A 20,673-nucleotide genomic window follows, 5' to 3' on the forward strand; every position below is an offset into this window, starting at 1 on the left:
GCAGCCTAACAGATGAGAGATAGGCTTATGCCTCCATCTATAATTTATCTTATAAATATTTTAATTTCTAAATACTAAAAAGACTGACTCACAAACTCACCCTGGGCTGAAGCAAAAGCAAGAGATTTTAGACCCAAACCCCACAATGTTACAGAAAATTATGACAGTATTACAAAAGCAGCTGCAACAGAAATCACTCCCCAAGCCACAGCGATAGTTACCATTCACATGCCACAGCATTTAGCTGCTCTGCTTTATTTGAACAGCCATTTACTCGGGGCAGAACAGGTGAAAAGCCAAGTGAGATCCACAGCATCAGAGCTAATTCTAAACACAGGTGGTGGGCACAACAGAGAGAGCAGGAAGTCGACAGGAGAATCACTGCTGACATGTAGGACAGGGAAGATTGATGGCTTCCCTCTCTAGTTTTCCCCACTGTGTAGGCACGCAGGGGGTGGGGGAAAGGGACGGAGAAGCTGCTGTGCTGGCGACATAACACACCACAAGGCTCCACAGCACCAGCGCTGATTAATGACACTGGAACGACTCAGGAAACAGCAAAGGATCATTCACAGACTTTGCTCTTCTTGTTATAATTTTATTTGTGGGGATTCATTTTGCCCCAGCTGTCCCAAGCTGAAGCGAATTCAAATTTGCCAGACGAAAAGAAAATGTGGAAGTCAAAGGGAAGAAAGAGCAGCATAAGCAGACACAGACATGCATAAAACACAAAAACTGGAAAATTTGAAATTTCTAACATGAAGATCCTCTCAACAGGGATCAAAAAGGGAAGAAAAATAAAACCAAAACAACACAACCAAAACCTTGCTCCAGCCTCAGAGACAAAAGAAATTCTTTGGCTGACAAAAGTCACCAACTACTGCATCTTTTGCATCTGTCTACAATTTTTTTATTTCCCTTATTAATACTTCGCAACTTCAAAGCTCTGGTTGCTAAAATAATATGCTCATCTGTTAACACTGGCTTAGCAAAACCTGTCTTGAGACAGTTATTAAGCAGCAAAATGAAGGGAAGCCAGACCAGTCACATTTAACGAGAAAAAGCATAAATTTTAAAGCCTAATTGGGACAATTTAAGTATTAATGTTGTTACAGAAAGAAAAAAAAAAAATTAAGAAAAAGGGAAGCTTAGGAGCAGGGTATGTATTACATACTTTGTTTCCTTTATTGTTTTTAATGCAATTACTTCTCTGCAAACTTGCTTTAAAAGTAGAAACTTTTAAACATGCTTATTTTGATCTGATAATTTAATATGTCAAATTCATCTGGCACAAATGCTATTTCAACATGCTTAATTCTTAAAACGAGTGACTAAAGATCTAACATTAAATTAGAAAGAAACATATTTATACCAGAGCAAGTTTTCAGATAAATAGCTTCTGAGTAAAGATTAACCCATTGCTCAAAAACTGAACTAAATTAAGATTTAAACAGAACTGCCTAGTATCCCTTTCTTGAATGTCAAACGCACTCAAACTTCAGCAGGACTTTAATATTTATATTTAAAATGAAAAACACATTGGAATGAGGAACATTTACAGCACATACTCACCCCACCCTATAAATTTAACTCTGCCCTCTAGGGCTAGCAAAAGAACTCAATGAAGCTGCGGCTGGGTTAGGCTGCCCTCTCACGCTGCCTTGGTACAGATGACTCAGCAAATGGCTCCTTTCATGTGGCTCGCTGCATCCCGCAAGTGGATTCTCTCATTTGCTTTATGAGCCCCACGTGCCACTCGGGGTGCTAATGACAGCGGCACTGACAGACCCGAGCATTATCTACAGCCGGGCCGCCACAGCTCTGCCGCCACACACCACAAGGTTCCTCCGGATCCGAGGCAGCCACGGACCCAACCCCTCTCGTGTGGAGGGGAACAGGGGATACAACCTCTGGTTAGGGACCTGGAGGCAGCCAGCAGCCTCCTGGCTCAGAAGAGCTGGCTCCAGTTCTCTGCAGAGGCCTGGGACAAGAACCTGTGCTAACATTTGTGCAGAGCTGGTGAAGGAACCAAGCACCGGGTCTGCATGCAGCCAGCAGTGGCCACCAGCCTTACCCTAAACCACAATGCCTTCCTTAGCAAGGACACAGCCTGGTGGTTTTTATTTTTCCTGCTGCGCTCCTTACAGTTCTCCACATCAACGTGAAGGACAGCATGCTAGAGCTCCTGTTCAAAGCTGAGCCATAACCCAGCTACAGAGCAGGTCCAATGCACACTGAAACATGCACTACTTCTGCACCTCCTGGGTTTCAAAGGTGTGCACAGAACTGCAATTAATGGCCTCAGATAATGCCTGATGCAACCTTAACCCTGATTAACGATTCTCAAACCATTTACTTGCCTTTTTAAAGATGGGGCAATGAAGTGTCTTCGGTCAAACTATCTAACCATAGACATTAACTGCAGTTCTTATGAGTCCATTTCACCCAGGGTAGGTGAAAGGCTAAAGGAACTTATAATGATATTTTTTAACAATTATGACATAAGGAAGGTAATTAGTGCCTCACTGACAGGAAGCTGCAGCAGGAGCTAAGCCTGAACCATCAGCAGGAACATTCTGGCCAGACAGGCAAGGCAGGAAGGTAAGGTCAGATAAACACACGCTGCTTCCAAAACCATCAGATGATACACTCAACGCTCAAAAGCTGAAAATTTGACAGTTCCAGTACTGCAGGCATTGCTTGGAAGAGATGGCACCAGGGAAAAGGAAAGGGATAAGCAGGACTACCTTTGTTACACTGTGAAGAACACCCCCAAGACACAAATCCACATAAAAAGTAGCTGCTCACTGAACAATGTGGTTGAACCAGCAACAACTAAAAAAATTTTCAGGCACAGGTGCTTCCTGGAAACAGCTGCGCAAAGCACCCATCAGGTCTGGATTCCTTCTAATCCATATGCAGCCCCATAAAACACACTGGCATGGAAGCACTGGGCCAGGTTCTCACAGAGAACCTCGTATTCCGCTCCGCAACCTCATGGAGTTACTCTGTATCAGTCAGCTCAACTTCAGTTCCTGGAAAGATACAGGAACAAATAATGAACTGCAAATAAATTACAGAAATAAGAGAAGACAGCAGTATGTCTCAAGAACGGGTGCTTCCCAAAAACACTGATAGCCTCCCATGGCACAAGAGATGCTAGAATGGAAATGAAATACTAAAAGTTATATCCTACTTTTCATTAAATTCCAATACTATCTCAGTTTCCAACAAGCTAGAGAAATAGCACCTCAAATACAATACTATATGCTGGGGTGAAACTGGAGAGAAAAAAAAAATCCTGAAAACAGCACTTATTGATGGCTTACAGTGGTTGGGGAAAGATATCTCAAATACAGTTTTTCAGGGTTTTGTGCTGGTAAATTTGATATTTTTGTATCTCAAAATACAAAATCTAGATGATGAAATGGAGTATTCATTAAATCTGCCGACAAAATAAAGTTGGAAGGATGGTAACGGCTCAAAATAATCTTTACAAAGCAAAGAAATGGTCTGAAAAACCAGAATGCTATTTACCAGGCAAAAGCACACAGATTTATACAGAAAAGTCTACTCAACCACATAAACACAGGAAGGAGAACAGCTGTCCAGGCAACAACTACAGAACAGGGTCTGAGGTTTGTAATATTTTAAAAGGTGAGCATGAATCAATACCATGCAGCTGCAAAACCACCACATTTATAAACTACACCAAAAATTGCACAGGAATATATGAATAGGATGAAAATCCAGGAGACAGGAAACATCTTCATCTTCAGGATGAAGATGGCCTCAAGCCGCAGAACTTGGATAGTTTTAGGTCCTGTATTTGAAAAGAGTGGTAGAAAGAGGCCATAGAAGCTCAACCAAGTCCAATGAATGACCTGAATAAAAAACACGACAGAGGAAAAGTCCAAAGCCTTTTTAGTCCAGTGGAAGGAAGACTGTGAAAGTAAAAGGTGCTAAACAATGAGCTTAAGATGAAGAAAGATTCAGACCAAATGTAAAGAAATGTTTCCAAGAGTAAAAAAAACAAAGCATTTCAGATGAGTGCTTAGAGAGGTTTTTTATTAAGAAATAAATAAATAAATAAAGATGTTTTATGTTGATAAAGATGTATGGGCACTTAATTTTTATTTTGGGCCAGGGGAAAGACTAGATCACCCCAAACAGGGTCTGTTCTAGTCCTCTGAGCCCATAATGTTACATAGGCATGATTAAAGTCAAAGTGAGATGACCACAGAGGATGGAAAAGGAATCAGAATTTTATTTAGATAGATTAGATCTCATGGCATTTCAAGATTCAAGTCCTTCTAACTGCATTCAACAGAAATGCAAGAATTGAGGTCTTTTCACTGACAGCAGCTGAACAATGACAAGCTTTGAAAAAACATCCTGTGTTGTTGAAAGATGAGAAATACAAGTGAACATTTAACACCTATAAACTGGTACATGCCCACATTTAGAAACATACATTGCTCAACAAAATAAATGTAATAGCAACAAGAGAACAACTGGCATTTATTTTGCTACAAGATACATGTTGAACTATCAAAATGCAGTGAAAAGTGTACTATATTCATAAATTATAGACTATTTGATATATGAAAGGTTGCTGTGATTTTAATATATTATACTCTTCTAACTACCAAAACCTTAACAATCTTGAAGCAAAACAAAACAGAAGGCTAAAGAATGCCCCCAGAACTAAATACTTCCCTCACAGAGAAATTAGAGAAGTTTTATGTTTTTGATCACAGTAGTATCCAAATCTCTTAAAACCATCTGATTGCTCTTGCTCTTTCTCTGACCTCTAGCTGAAAGACATTTTATTGTATTTTTTAATATATTTTCTTTAAGTGAGAAGTCAGCTTGCTACTAAGATTGCCCTATGGGATATAAACAACGAATATCAACTTACATATAGAAGGATATTTTTTAAAAAATACTTTTTGTTTGGAATTACTACGTTTCTTCAGAATATTGTCCTAGGAACTCAAAGAGTAGTTCATTTCCTATCCATTATTTTATTTGGCAATTTCCTGTAGTACGGAAAAGTTGGCTTTGTTTCACATGGGGCCAAAATTAACACAGCTGTTCAAAAACTTTCACCTTTTGGTCACAGCATGAAATTCATCTCAGGTGAATAGAAAAGTTTTAAAACCACCTGATGGATGTTGAGAGGCCTTAAAATGTGGAAATCCCAGTAAATTCCCTAATGATGCACACATGCACAAAGAAAATGCTACAGCTGATCCTCCTTGTCTATGCTGGAGAGAATTCTATGAATTTAAGTTTTTCAGACATAATAATCACACTTGCATAAGGGACTTCTAGAGAATTAAAAAACTTTTTCTGGAGTTAGACAATACTCACAGACTACATTTAAACTGTTGTTATCAGCACACGTTGGTCCTGAAATCACCAGGCTGGGCTGTTTCCACAGAAAGGACAAACAACAGATGAGCAATGGATGAGGGGTACAAACATAAGAGTTCATTTGTGCTCAGGTCAAGAGAATGTAGCAAGTGAGATGAGAATGGTGACACCAAGCTGTGACTTGCTTATTAGACAGCTTGAGCCCAGAAACATCAAATGAAAAGTTCCCTAGTTTGTGTGTGACACTCACTGTTTGGCTTGTCCTAAAGAGGAGATGAGATGTTCCTTTTTAACTTACCTGTGTTATTCAAACTGGCCCACAGAAAGTAGGGCAAATCACCAACTCCAATTTGGATGTGCCCCATGGAGTATATCAGTGTAAAAAAAGCCAAGTTTTTACTGTTAGTATCCCAGAGATGTACAATATTTCATTTTCTTTGGGTACTGGCAAGTATTCTGAATACTGGAGACTTACAATGTTTCATGGTCAATTGTGAAAACGCCCCTTCGGAGGGAGTGACAGCACCTCTGGCTGTTGTGACCTGGCTTAATGCTTGATGAGCAAGAGTCAGAGTGCTGACATTGCTTTAACTCTGCAAAGATCTAAAATGTAGATATCGTAAAAAAAGTACTCAACAAAACACTCCACTCCAGAGCAGAATGTGAACTTGACTGCAGAAATTACATGGGCTAATTTGTTGCCAGCAGAGATGCAAAATGAGATTCAGTCAGGAATTCAGAGGGCTGGACCCCTCATTCCCTTTACATAAGCAACAAAGAGGCTTTGAAATGTTTGAAACTGTTTTGTTCTTCCATGCAAACGGAAAGCACCCTATGGATGCCTATTAAGTAAAGTCTTTCCACATCTTGGCAAGTATGTGATTTCAAGAAAAATATTTGCAAATGGATAACCCAATTCAAGAAGAAGTCAAAGACCACCTTTGAAAGAAACTTTGATGTGCCTATAAAAAGATTATATTTAGGAAGGATAGCATAACGTTGTTCTGTTGTTAAAAGTTTGTACCTCCCTGTATTTCTTTGCTGTTTTTCATGTAAAAAGCAATGCTGGTAAGCAGAGAAGTGAATGCCCATGAGATGTAGGATTAAGGCAGAATCACTGAAAAGTACTGCTCCCAACTGTTGGATAAGGACAAAACAAGCCATTGAGCAATCTCACTGCCAAAGGACAGGGATATTGGAGCATCCACAAGTGTCAAAGCAAGTGACAGTAATAGTTACTATGTGAGTCTTAGGTGAGATCATCAGGAAGACTGGAATCTTTTATTAACATGGAAACACTACTATATCTTTCCCAAGGTACAGCTATCACACACAGATTTCAAAGTCAGAACTATGCACCTGGCAAGAGGAAAAGATGATGGTGAGACTAGGAAGTTGTGGAGACATTTGCAATTCACTTTCTTTTTTAATGCTGTCCAACAACCTTCAAATGAGATTAACAGGTCAGCCAGACTCTCTGAGGACAACACTATGCAGACCAATATACAATAATTAATTGTCACAGAGTGTATGCAATCAGAAACAACAATGATGGGACTCAGAACAATGCATGTTCCATCTCTCAGAATGGAGAATGCATGCAATTTCATCTCCTTTCAGCTTCTGAATACTTCTGGGAACTGGAAGAATCTTACAGAAACTCTGAGCTCCAAAAATGGAAATATAGCACTATCCAACCCTAGTATCTTTCTGCACAGAAATGTAAATATTGACACCCACCTATGTAAGTGAATGAGATGGGTTTACCACACTTTGAAATACCAATAAGAAGCATTTAATTCACCTTTTAATCTGTACTGTAAAGCTCCAAATGACTTATCCACAAACAATACAGGTAGTCTAAACAAAAATAAATTCATAGTCTGAACAGTTATGAAAGTGTAATCTAAATACAAATGAAGCATAGAAAGGCTTATAACATGAACTATGTGGAACACCATGAAAACTGAGGAAACCCCTATTTTTAACCTTCACACAACACTTATTCTTCATTCAGTTGTTGTGCAGACATCACTGAAGCAAATGGGTCAACTTCACCACTCTATTGCTTTGGCCTGCTCCAAGGAGCAGATGCATATCCTAGCATAATTCAAAGAACTTGAAGCTAAAAGTAAAAGCAGATATTTCATTTCTGGTAGCAATCATCACATTTCAGCACAAGAATGAGGGAAATGAAAAAGTAAGTATATATATTTTATCGCCTATTTTCGTGTGTATACATATATTCAAACATGTATCTATTTCCTCTCCCATGCAGTAAGAATTTCAGTGCACTCTCAAGGTGGATATCTGTCTCAGGGGGCAAAAATATATTTAATCCTGTCCAGTGGATATATAGATTTGCCTGATAGAGCAGAAAATCATAAAATCTGCTATGTGATTTGTCTGAGTTGGAGCTTTCAAGAATGATACTGTTTGTCAAGGGCTCAAATAATCAAAGGAAAAACAATTTCAGTTCACTGATTACAAACACAGCAAAACTCAAAAAAAATATGATCTAAGGTGACTTTACTGACTTGGGGTTTTTCTTCACTTTCTGATCCTGCTGCAATTTGAGTCAACTCCACAAAATGTTTGTTCATCTAACCCTGGAGTCGCAGCATAAACCACAGCTTCTGTCATGGAAAAAGGAATTGTTAAGTGTCTAGAATAGCACTTGCTGTACTAGCAAATGGAAATTCTAGCTGCCAATGAGCCAGCATTAAAATGGAACCCCAGTCTGCTGCCTAGAGACAGAGGTGATCTGCTGCAGACTGACTCACAATGCTTGTTCAGCATATGCACTGGAGAAATTCACACCAAACTTCAACATCCACGATGGCCAGAGTAGCATCTTTCACTAAACTCCCTGTACAAAAACACATTAATAAAATCAGAAGCCCCTCAAGAGGAAAACCCGGCTTAGTCGCGACACTGAAAGCAAGGGCCAGAGGGGGAAAGAATGGAGGGACTCTACCCAAGCCCTGACAAGATGCCAGAATAAAGGGCTGTTTCCTGCTAAAACAATCTATATTTGCCAGATTTTATTGTTAGAACTCTATTATGAAATGAATAGGACCCGTTCACGCCTCAAAGATCCTTCAAGTCTGTTTACAATGGGGCTCTCTCTGTGCAGCTACAACAGTGGTCAAAATCCACTAGAGACAAGGCACTAAGCAAGGCAGATCACAAGAAGTCTCTCTACAACTGGAAATCTAATAAATCTGTGTGGAAACCTGAGATCTCTCAAATCCAGTGAAAATCCAAGAAATGTATATTCTCACTGTATACAAACTTGCCTTCCACCCTGAAAATGATACAAAAGCTAATGATTTCACTCTTACATAAAGAACTATTCCACTGCTTTATCTGAAAGATAAGCCAGTCTCCCTGGAGGATTAAATATATTTATATTATTTAGCTATTGTTTACCTATTTATTTATTTAGCTAGTTAGTGATTAGAATAAAAACAAATGACTGATTAGGAAAAACTTCCATTCCAACCTGAATAGATGACACCAGAGGTTTAATCCAAAGGCTGGAATATGTTGCTAAATCTAGTTGATTTCACAAGGATCTGAGTAACTAAATAACTTTCAGTATCTGTGCCCAATAACAATAGTAAAAAATGTTAAAATTCAGGAAAATAGGAAATAAAAAATAAAAGGCACCAATTTCTACAAAAGAATCCACATAGAGGCTAACTTAATTGGAAAGAATTTCTCAAATCACTTAGATCTTTCCTAAAGGTCCTGTATATTACAATATATTTAACCAGACCATACTGGACACCAGGAAACATTGGGGTATTTGCATTTTCAGCCTTTTTTCCTCAGTCAAAAGCATTTTGCTACTTCCAACCTTCATGATCTATAGAAGAAAGAGATGCAACACAGGGGACTGTCACAATCATAAATCCAGAGCAGGCACTTAAAAATCTGCCTGTTCATCCATCAATTTCAACACACAAGTGTCTGGACAGGCATTCTGAAGTTGACCTGCTGCAGTAATCTGTGTATGTGTGCAGCTTGTTACATGCACCTGGGGACCCATTTCATTAATGGTTAACAAAGTGACCCCTACGTGACAGCAACAAATTCAAGATGGGAAGAACATGGATGTTTTTAAATTGTTTGCATTTCATTCATAACACATCTGAATGATTCTGAAAACTGAGCTTTCTCTCCCACTGTAGTTTTAACTACAATCTTTGAAATCCTTAAGGATTAGGGAATGGTAATTTCAGTTACTTCCTTTCTCTGGAGCCTCATATGGTAACCATAGCTAAAAATTTTGAAGATTTTATTTGCAATCTGGGAAAAGGCATTTTAATGGTCTTCTCCAAAACAACCCTTCAATTTTTACCTGACTTTTTCACAGCCATCTTTCTAAAAAATATGAAACATGACCAGTCATTAACAGTAACAATAGAGTGGTCAGGTGGCCTGAATACAGAAGGAACAATACTTCCTCAAAAAAAAAAGTAAATCAAATTTCACCAGACCCAAACAATCTGAAGATCTCTTAAAGTACTGACACTACTGGCCAGAATCACTGAGGTTCACAAAGGCCCAGCAAAGTATCAGAAGACCAAAAAAGGAAAAATGGCATTCCCACCTTCAAAAATACAGGAAAAGAGGAGCAGTCTGTGAAGTAGTCTGCTTAGCATCAATACTCAGTGAAGAAAACCCATCTTTTGCAATTCCCCAGAAGATAACCAGAGGAAAACAACAGCAAATGTGGATTTGTTAAAAACAAGGCATGCCAGATTAGTCTAACTGGCCTTGAGACTCATTAGGCTGCCACAGCAGGGGAAAATGCAGTAAAGGCCTCTTGATTTTAGCACCACCTTTGGCCATGAACTGCAAAGCAAACCAGAGAAACTACATTCAGGGATCTATACTGTGGCATTTTCTAATAGATATTGACTCAGGTAAAGAAACAGATATATTCCTAAATGAGCTGCCAAGATTACCACTGCATTGTCTTCCTTGGATTTGAAGATCCTTACTTGCAGTGGTCCTGACGTAACATTCACCAGAGATATTTTCTGTGCAACACTCACCAAAGGGTATAAACAACATCCTTGGAACAGTGGGACTCAAACCGATTTTCTCTTTGTATAACCTGAACAGCATGCACTCGAGTCAGAGTCCTGAGTTTCATTACAGCAAATCCAACTTGGAGTGCCAGGAAAAAAAGAAAAAACAAAAAAAAAAAAAACCACAAACCAAAAGACTAAATTCTAGCACCAAAGACGAAAGGATTTTGTGTTAAAAAACATCAACCCTTACAGCTGGAAGATGCAGTTCTGTACCACATAAAGCTAACAGAGAACCCACTTTCTGATGCATCACTCCCGTGAAAGTTGACAGGAGATGAAGGTTGCAGGACATCCAAATGTTCAGCTTAGCAACAATAATACAGCCACTGTAACAGATCATGTGTGGAGGCCAGGCAAGGCCTTCCTACCAAAGAGGAAGACTAGGTTAAGAGAAAAGGCAGCAAATTGAAAAGTTCTTGTTTTCTTTAAAAGTTATTCTCAGGAAGAAAAGCAATACAGTTAGTAGAGTATCCTTATAGTAATTGTAATAGTGATAGCTACTTTGATACTAGAAAAGAAAAATTACGCCAAAGACTCTTGATTTCTTGAAGGCAAATAACAACTAAATGTGTCCTTCCAGCTGAGTGTCTTGAAAGCAAGACCTTGCCATTCTTCTATTCCCCTTTGCAGACAGGACTAAACCCAATCCGTTTCATCACGACATACACCAACTGACTGACTCACCTTAGATTACAGTTTCCTACTGACAGGTTATGCCATAGTTGGATTTCTCATGATTTTATCAGTAATTTCCTGGAGACCCTGTAGCTGCCATTTTTAAGAGTGTCTCATCAAAGAAACAGACTTGATGAAATGACTTTCTATAACCCTGGCTTAGAGAGCACTGAAGAACAGTAGATCGGGGAATTTGAAAATAAGCTCTTAAAAGTCAAAATACCCCAACTGTAATGAATCTCCCCAACAAAACATTAGTTTCTTCTTAACCACATTTATTATGCCTACAAATTTAAGTTGTGGGCTAGAATTATGTACCATGAAATGTACAAAGCAACTTTTCCACAGCATGGTAAATCCAGCACAGGGATGAACTGTGCACTACAGTGAAACAAAGCTGAAACCACATAATTAATGTCTTCTGGTGACTATGACTGCAATATTGAACACTTAAACATCAAAACTATAAGGGTGCCAGTAGACACACTGCTCAAGCTTGAAGGCAAACACTTTTCTAGCTTGAAATTTGAATATTCCTCATCAGCAGGCAGCAAATACATGATCTGTTCCAAACTATCTACTGTAGTAGCTGAACCACTCCCGAGTCCAGTCTGGCAACAGGAAAAGCACAAACAAGGAAGCCATTTTTGCTCCTCAATTCTCCTGAAGATGCAGTGTAAGTACCACTTCAAGTCCAGTGCAATTCTTTCCAGATAGACATAAGAGGGCACTTAAAGTGAGAGAAAAGGGACAAAACCCCACACACTGGACTCGCAAATTTAGCACCAGAGGAACAACCTAAATTACTGCTGTTACTTGAGGGTGGGTGATCTGAAGCTACACAAAATTGGTCAGAGCACGGTGCTAATAACACCAGAGTTGTGGGTTCAATCCCCATATGGGGTTTTACTTAAGAGTTGAACTGGATGATACTTGGGGGTCCCTTCCAACCCAGAATACTCTGTGAATCTGTGAGCCGACACTAACTTTGTGTTTCTTCTTTTTTTTTTAATTTTACATTTAAACATTTAAAGAATAACAGGAAAGAATTACATTCTCAGAAGTATCATGCCTTTAAGACATCATGGCAACAGCAACCAGGCCATAAAGCACCTGATAAGTAATCTTGACCTAATAGGTGACTCAGAGGTGGCAAATAAATGCACATCAGAGTAAATACTAAAATACAACATGAGCCATGTTCAGTCAGAGCAGATTTCTTTATTATGCAAGAAAAATGAGATTTTTTTGCTGGAGGAATTAAAGGAGGGGAAGGCATCTGTTGTGATACTGAACAGAACCAAAAGAGTCACCATTTGCATGAGGAAAGATAAGCATATTCAAATCCCTTCAATATTTTTCAAGGAACTTTTGAGTTCTAAAAATAATGAGTGGTTTGAGGTATCTTTGGCAGACCTGCTTTGCTGCATATTACAGGGGCAGTGTAACTATTCAAATTTTAAGTGTGAGAAATCTAAGAAGATTTAGGCACATGTAAATGTAATCAAATCAAAGCACCTCAGGACATGGAAACACCCAACAAGCTTATTGAGGATGCCATATTGAGATTCTTTGCCTCTTCTATATTGCTACAACTCAACACAGTCTTATACATAAATGAATCTGAAACAAAAAATCTAAGCAGAAACCTTATTTCTGCCTCACACTAATAACTAATAGGAAGAACACAGTTGCTAAGTGAAATAGCAGTTATCAAAGCTTCATATGGCGTAACAGGGTCTTGCTCTTTTGCTTTCACTCCACCCCCTCAATAGAAAGGGCAGAATCAAGGTCATTAGCTGTTTTAGAACATAATGAAATATGCCTTGACTTTTTAATTTTAAGAATCCTGGTTCTGAAATAGTCCTGCAATGTGTAGTTTACCCAGTTCACTACCATATGCACCAACTTTTTGCGCATTAGTGTGTGTTACAGCTTGATGTGCTCAAAATATCAACTCCATGGCTGAGAGTAACAGAGCCCACTTGCTGCAAAATCACAGACAATACAGATTACACCACGAAACAGAAAGGAATTTTTGATCTTCTGCTTACCCTATTTCTTCTCACAAGTAACATGAGATATATCTACCCTGGCAACCATTCTGAATAATGTGTTCCATTACTGAAACATACCATACCATTCAGGATTTGGATGACATGCCAAAAACAAGATTTTAATGAAAAAGTAAATTGTCCAACTAGGGGAAACATTCTCTAAAATGATGCAATGTTACTGTTACTGTCATCAAATTCTTCCACTTATTTTAAAAACAAGGCTACAAGCTACAGAAAAATTTAGATTTCTAAGGCAAGCCATTCATAGATGTAAAACTATGAAGGAGGCTGCCTACAAAGATGACACTGAATATATGCTTACCTGACCTGGCTTGCTGGGGTTACCTTACAAGATACAATCAAAGCAATCAGTTGCCCCTTTATTTCAATTTCCTAATAGAACGGGGGGGAATGAGAGGGGGGAAGGCTCCTGATGGGTTACAATGAAAATCCCAAATGTAATAAAGAAATTCAAACACTACACCCCACTGAGGTCGTCTAAGTACCAAGGGGAGGGGCTGACACACATCCATTCAGACACTTATGAGGTTTGGCTTTTTCCTTCCTGCTGTAGAAGACAGGAGTTTGTAGCCAGTGGGTGCATTTAAAATCGAAAGGCAAGAAGCAAAGACCAAGGCTGAAACCTCGCACAACTCCAGCGGTACCTCAGCGCTCGAACGACCCCCACGACGCCGGCACTTGCCGGCTCAGGCCTCCCTCTCTCCCGCTCCCCGAGCGCCCCGCGGAGTCAAAGGCCCTGCGGCTGAGCAGAGCCAGCGAGAACCAGCGGGGAAGGGGGAGGGATGAGCCGGGAAGCGGGAAGGACGGGAGGAGAAGCGGGAATGGCGGCGGGGAGCGCGGCTCCCTGAGGGACGGCAGGGCCGGCCCGGCCCCGCCCCGCGCCCCCAGCTCTGCGCATGCGCGGAGCCGGCCCGCGGCACGGGGCGGGATGGCGGCCGGGCCGGAGCGCGGGGCTTGTCCCAGGCCGGGCACACCGGGAAGCGACGAGGGAGATGCCCCAGGCCGGTTACCTGGCCGAGGGTCCCGCGGTGTAGGGCCCGGAACAGGCCACTCGGTGTCGCCATGGCAAAGGCGGGAAGGAAGAGGCGGGGGGGAGGGACACGGGGCAGGAGCCCGGCAGGGTCCGCGCATGTCCCGCAGGCGCGGTGCGGGAGCGGCCGCTGGTGGGCGCGGTTACCGGGAAGGGGCGGCGCTGGCGTCGGCATGGGCGCGGGCCCTTGTGGCAGTGAAGGTCATCGCTTCCCAGTTTCCAAGGCACTTGCCTCACCTGCGGGATGCCCTTGGAACGGCTCTTCTCTGCAGCGCGTCCCCTCCATCCCTGCATCCTTCCGGCCGCCCGGCCTTGCCCACGGCAGCTGTTCCACGGAGATGTTCGCAGTGAGGCCGCTGCTGGAAAATGCGCGTCTCTCCATGTCCTGTCAAACTAACTAAAGTCAGCCCCGCAGAAACTCCCCAAAAGCTGCTTTCTGCCCTCAATCTGCTCTGCTCTGCCCGACAGCCGAGGCAGAAGCAGCTCTCGGCTGCAGCAGCTCAGATTGTTTAGCAGCTCAGATACAGCGTGTCCCCAAATCCAGTCTTGGTGCCATGTCTCTTCCAGTGCGCCAGGTAACAGAACCAAAGCAAGAAGCCCCAAAGTTATTAATGAGGTTTCAAAAGCTCCCGAAGAAGTTGTACATCAACCCCTCCTGTCAGCTCCTCTGCAAAAGGTGCCTGGTTTCTCCCCAGTTCAATGCCCAGACTGGGAAGCCACAAAAGGCTTTTTACCAGGGCTCAGGTGATGTGAACCCAAGCTCATCTGTTTACAGAAACATGTGGGACAGTAACTGCTGGAATCTGCTATTGCAGGCTCTGGGAAAGCCAACCAGCCGTCAGGAAAGAAGGAGCACTTGTAGGTCTGTTTCCAGCGGTGCCGTGCGTTGGACTGGTGATTATTTCCAGTAACTCACTCCAACCCTGTCTGTCACTGAGGATATTAATATGGAAAATTCCCAACTCTAAAATCTGGCTTTAGTAGTTAGATCCTCTGTAAATTTACATAACTGTTTATTTATTTTCACTTTGATGCATTGGTTAGTGACAATTTTTATATTTTAAAACCATATATGAAGAGTGCTTAGTACGTAAGAGCATAATCTTCATTTACTTTCTTAGGCACTGCTCTGATACAAATTGTAAAAAATTGACTTTAATTTTTTAAGAACTTTTACGTGAACTCAGAAATTGCATATATAATTTTTTTTCATCATTTGGATCATCACTATAAATATTTTGCATAATTCGAGCTGAAAACTTCTATGTATGATATTCATCTTTGATGTTTTTATTCAGTGTTTCAGCAGAAATGTGTCAGCCTTTTTTGAGAACATAACTAGATAAAAATGATATGAAACTCAATGTGGGAAACATCAGGGAAGAAGCTGAAAAATTGAATGTTTTGAGAATTTCTAGTTCTAAGACCAAAAATGATGGGACAAAAGCCTGTGGCTGCTCCACTAATGTGAGACTGAAGATATGATCTGAGTGGAGCATTAGGCAATACCCCTGATGGTGGGGAGGGATGGACAGCTGCCCTACCCCCAGTCTCCCAACTAGAACTATTCCCCATTGGAGACTAAATGGAGCAGGTAGAGCTGTCTTAAACTGATGCCATGAAGAGCATGATGCTGGAGACAAATGGACTATAAACTTACCTTCAAAAAATGGCAAAGAAAATGGATGTAATTTGATAAGAAAATGTTAAGACAATTTTTCAGCTGCAAATAATTCAAACTAAAAATCTTTCCCAGTAAGTTTACCACGGAGAAAGCATTCAGCATCTAATAAATATCAATATTATAAAGTAGTTATAAATCAGTAAGTTAAACATTCGTTTGAGTAAAAATGATGAAGAAAAAAGCCATGTAGAATTCAGGAATGAAAAGTAAAGAATGAAGATGAAGTTAATACTACTGAAAAAGCATTAGTACTCATTTTCAAGGTTATTAGAATTTGAATGAATAAATGGAACAGCAAAAGGTGATACTTTTGAGACTTTTGTAATACCTTTGACTTAGTAACTCAGAGAATTCTGATAAACATACCTGAAATGGCTAAGGGCTGATCAGATGACAGGTCTTCAAAAGTACCTGTTATAGCAGAGTTGTATGTCGAGCTGTGCTTTTTCCTGCTCAATACTGCTGCTGGTAAACTGGAAATAGATTCTGAATAATTTGTGTTGAACTGTGCTGTTGACACAAATATTGACAGACTTGTAAGTAACACTAAAAACATCATGATCATACAGGTAATAGGAATCTATTAAAGCAAAGCGTGTTTTAAAATCAAATTGAAACTGAAGTAAAAGGTTGAATTAATGTTGGATTTTTTTTTTTTTCTTTAACCAGAACTTAGGCTGTGTTATAACTTTTAAGTCTTTATTTAACTCAAACAGAAAAAAAATCAATACAATATTTACAAGCTCTTTAACACAGGAAGAGCCCACTGCTATGGCAGAAATCTAGGCAGGGGTAGAAGAATAAGCATGGGATGTTCCTGGGGCAGGCAGAGAGAGAGAGTGGTGTGAACGTGTAAGGCGGGTGAGATGAGGAAGAGGTTGGCTTGAGAATCCCAAAGGAGATGACATTTTACATCCTGAGGGGTAGCCAAGTTAGGAGGAGAAGGATTCACTGCTAGTAATTATTGTCCTCTGAAATCTTCCACTGCTGCCAAAACACCTCTGACCCCTCTCATGTATTGCTCCTAGACACTTTCCCCCTGCCCTTATTATCCCAATGCACATTATGAATACATTCATAACGGTTGAGATGTGAGGAATTTGCTACAGAGCCCAAATTAGGAAAATTTGATAAACCAGAACTCAGTCAAAATATCACCAGTGCAATTTGCTGGTTTTAATACTACCAAACTGACAGTGGACTTGAAAACAAGAGTTTTATACCAAGTCTTTCAGATCAGCATGTCCCGTGGGACAGGGTGCTTTTGCAAGAGATCTAGAGATTGTGTTGGACAAATAAATCTATTTGCTAATGCTGTCCTGTAGCTCATGTAGTCAAGTTCTTAGTACTGGGGTACCCGTCAGAAATTGCTAAGTTCACTTTGGGTTTCCATGCTTAAAAAGAGATATTTGCAAAATCAGGGAAATAACTGCACAGGACAGCTGTAAAATTATTTAAGAAAAGACTAGGCACATGCACAGTTAAGTAATTAGTGAAGATGCGGGAAGTCCTAGAAGCAGAACAGAAAGTCTGTGATTCTTTTTTTCCAGGTAGGAAGACGTCTGTAGCTGGGATACAGCCCACAAAACTTTTATTTTCCTGAAGCCTTCCAGAGACAGTGCTTTACATAGGAGCGTGTAACATTCTGTGATGTGAACAGGCTTCTGGGGATCAGTTAGGGATGTGTAGAGAGATTTTATGCACAGCCTTCTTGTCTTACCTAACATAGAAATTAGAGGTTTGGGTTTTAGCAGCAGAGTGTAAAATGGAAGAATTGTTCAAGAAGCTGAATAAATTTTGAAAACTTGGCTTTGTTTCTTTCCGCTGTGAAAAATCATGTGTGCTAAAATACTTTTTGTTCCTCACCTGCAAAAATATCAGAAATTCTGTGCACTCCTAGCTAAAAGCTTTTTTTTTTTTTTTACTGTGCTTCCAATCTACCATATGCTAAAAACATGGAACAGTATAAAATATTGGAAGATATCTGTTAATTTAACATGTAAGATTTATGTTTTATGCTTACTCTATCTGTGCTTTATCTCCTGTCTTTAAGAAAGAGTAACAGCTCTTCAAATCAACATTGCCAAAATAATTTCACTAATACTTTTGAATCATTCATATCCTCTGATAAAAATAACAAAAAAAAAAAAGTAGAAGGAAATTAGTAACTTTCTATTCAATGAAGGGATTATGACAGAAAATCCTATGGTAAGAAAGATTTGGACACTATTTTGGATAAAAAAAAGTATTTAAAAAAATTAACAATACTCAATGAAGCAAGACATTTGCAGAAAAAGTGGTATACTATGCTATAGCTAGAGACAGCATCATCAAACTTACACAAAAGAAGAGAGGGAAAATAATTAAATCACATCACAGGGTTGATGCTGTCATTTCTCAGTTTCTGAGTGATCATGTATTTTAATGTAGCTTGTGGGAGGAGAAATTATAATTGTTTTTATTGTTTGCTACAGCATTTCTCAGATACTCTCTAAAATAGGATGCCTTTGTGCTCTCCATTACTCAAGCACACGCCAGATGACAGCCCCTGCCCCAAATAGCTCTCAGTTAAAAAAAGAGTGAACATAGATCAAAGAGTGCATGACACACAGAGTGGTAAATGAATATGCAGAAATCAATATACAAATATTGTTGGTTTTGACAAGTGAAGGTTGTCATTACCAAGGTAATAGTTGAATGAAAGAGCAAGGAAAGGGGATTTAGGCAAGCTGGAGAAGGGAGACCAGGGAGGCTGTGATGTGAAGAAGAGTGAGAGGAGAAGTTGGAACAGGCAGCCGAACAGTACAGGAAAGAGCCCAGTCAAACCCTTCACACTATCACATAAAGAACTTCACTTGAGATGTGTCGTTTGGTGTAGTTTAAAAAGCACATCTTCAAAGTTCTTGAGAGCCTAGAGGTTAGCAGCAAGACTGGCTGAAGAGGGTGAATCAATTACTCTTACCTGTTTCATTTTGTTTTTTACACATGCTATGGAAGAATCTTTTGGCCATTTTTATACATCTGTCTGTTCAGTGAAGCTGTAGCAGGGCAGTCACTTGGAAGTGCTGAAGATATGGCATAGAGCAGGAAGAAGAGTTGTACTGTCTCTTGTATGCTGAAACTGTTGGTAGTATCAAAGCATTGCTGAGAGCTGTATCCTCTGAAGTTAATGGAAAAACAGTGTTTGTAGCCACTGAGAAATAAAAATACCTAAAATTCTCTGAAATCTGTAAACCCTTTCTCCCTATAATATGTTGGGAAAAAGAAATCTTTCCTACGTGTTCTTTTGTATTATCATCAGTTATGGTGACTGTGTTCTTTACATTCATTTTGAATCTGTGTTTCCTGTCATGAGCAGATTAAAAACAGAAGAGAGTGGAGTGAAAGTTTTCTATTGCAAACATCTGTTTCTGAAAAAGGATTGTATTTCCATGTCCTGGAACATCAAGGGGAAAACCTTGCCCTCCCCAGACACACACCTTTGGTTTGCAGCAATAAGGAGTTTATAGACAAGGTTGCTTTACTACAGTAAATAGAAAACCCATTTCTGTATTTCCGGTGAGTAATACAGCCTGGATGTCTGAGGAGACCTTCAGTTATTCCCAGCAGAGAGCTATCTTTTTGTATATCTTTAAAATGGTTAACAATTTTTTGGGGGTAACATAAGCAATGCTTTTAATAACTCCTGTCTTTTGTATCTGAAACTGTGTTTTATATGCAAATATTGTTGTCCAGATAAGTGTTCTTAGGGAGTGTCATTAGAAATGGTGAATGGACATGCTTACCCCATGGAAGTCAAATGAAATCCACAGAAAAAAACCCCAAAACTACACTGTCAACAGACTTCAAAAAGAAAAAAAAAATTGATGCTGATGTATCGTCCATATCTGTCTCTTTTAAAATAACATAAGGATGGGAAAGGAGAGAGAAAAGATGTAAGAAACACTTGGGGCCAGATACACAGTACTTTCTCTTACTTTTTTGTATTCTTACAGGAATTTAACCCTGGAAAGGAGGGAAATTTATTTGTTTAGAAGCTACCCTGAGACCTTCCTATCTCCTACACAAATGCCCTCCTTTTAAAACTTCAATATACTAATATCCATCAGTGCAAATATCACCCAAAACATATTGCCCTAGATTAATGTACTCCCTCACCCCATTGAACCCAGAGATCTGTTGTTTGCAAAACTGGAACAAATCATCAGTCATCATCTGGGCTGGTTCTTAATTGTAATTGTCTCGGGCAGTGAGGAGGCTTTTGATGGCATACAGCCAGTGATTTTTCCTTTCCAAAGTGGAAGCACATCTTCAATTAACAGTTTCACTTTGAGCAACATTATTAGTGAGGATGGTCTTCTGTCTCCTAATAATTTCCCTAATCTGCCAAATCTCCTTCATGTATACACAACTGAAGGTGATATTTCCATATCTGTGAGCATATTAAAAACTCAAGGCTTCAAATATTAATACTAGAATTAATAGAAAAAAACAAAAAAAAACCATAAAACTTTAAAGTTTAAAGGTTGGCAAAGTTAGGAACTTGCTCGTTAGAAAGTTCTCATAAGTAAACAGATTTGGAAAATTCAGGAATAGGTAGGAATTCACAGTCTGAACCTGTGCTTTGTAACTCTGGTTGTTCAGTTTAGTAAGAGAACTGGCAGTTGGCTGTTTCCAGTCATAATTAATATGACATCTTTCTCACCTTCTCTAGAGGATATA

At 39.8% G+C, this 20,673-nt stretch overlaps 1 protein-coding gene across 3 annotated transcripts in view; it reads right to left on the bottom strand.

Moving 5' to 3' along the window:
• WARS2 (tryptophanyl tRNA synthetase 2, mitochondrial) overlaps nucleotides 1–14,390 on the bottom strand; it is a 38,971-nt gene extending 24,581 nt beyond the window's left edge. Inside the window, exon 1 of one of the 3 annotated variants that reach the window (XM_059838136.1) lies at nucleotides 14,248–14,390. In XM_059838136.1, coding sequence (XP_059694119.1) covers nucleotides 14,248–14,301 — 54 coding nt within the window. In that variant the 5' untranslated portion in view covers nucleotides 14,302–14,390. Of the gene's footprint in view, nucleotides 1–9,997; nucleotides 10,020–13,881; nucleotides 14,099–14,247 lie in introns of those variants that run through there. The other 2 variants (XM_059838137.1, XM_059838138.1) reach the window with 2 other exon arrangements.
• Between the last annotated feature and the right edge of the window lie 6,283 nt (nucleotides 14,391–20,673).

This window comes from Haemorhous mexicanus, chromosome 2 (genome assembly GCF_027477595.1).
Source record: "Haemorhous mexicanus isolate bHaeMex1 chromosome 2, bHaeMex1.pri, whole genome shotgun sequence".
NCBI lineage: Eukaryota > Metazoa > Chordata > Aves > Passeriformes > Fringillidae > Haemorhous > Haemorhous mexicanus.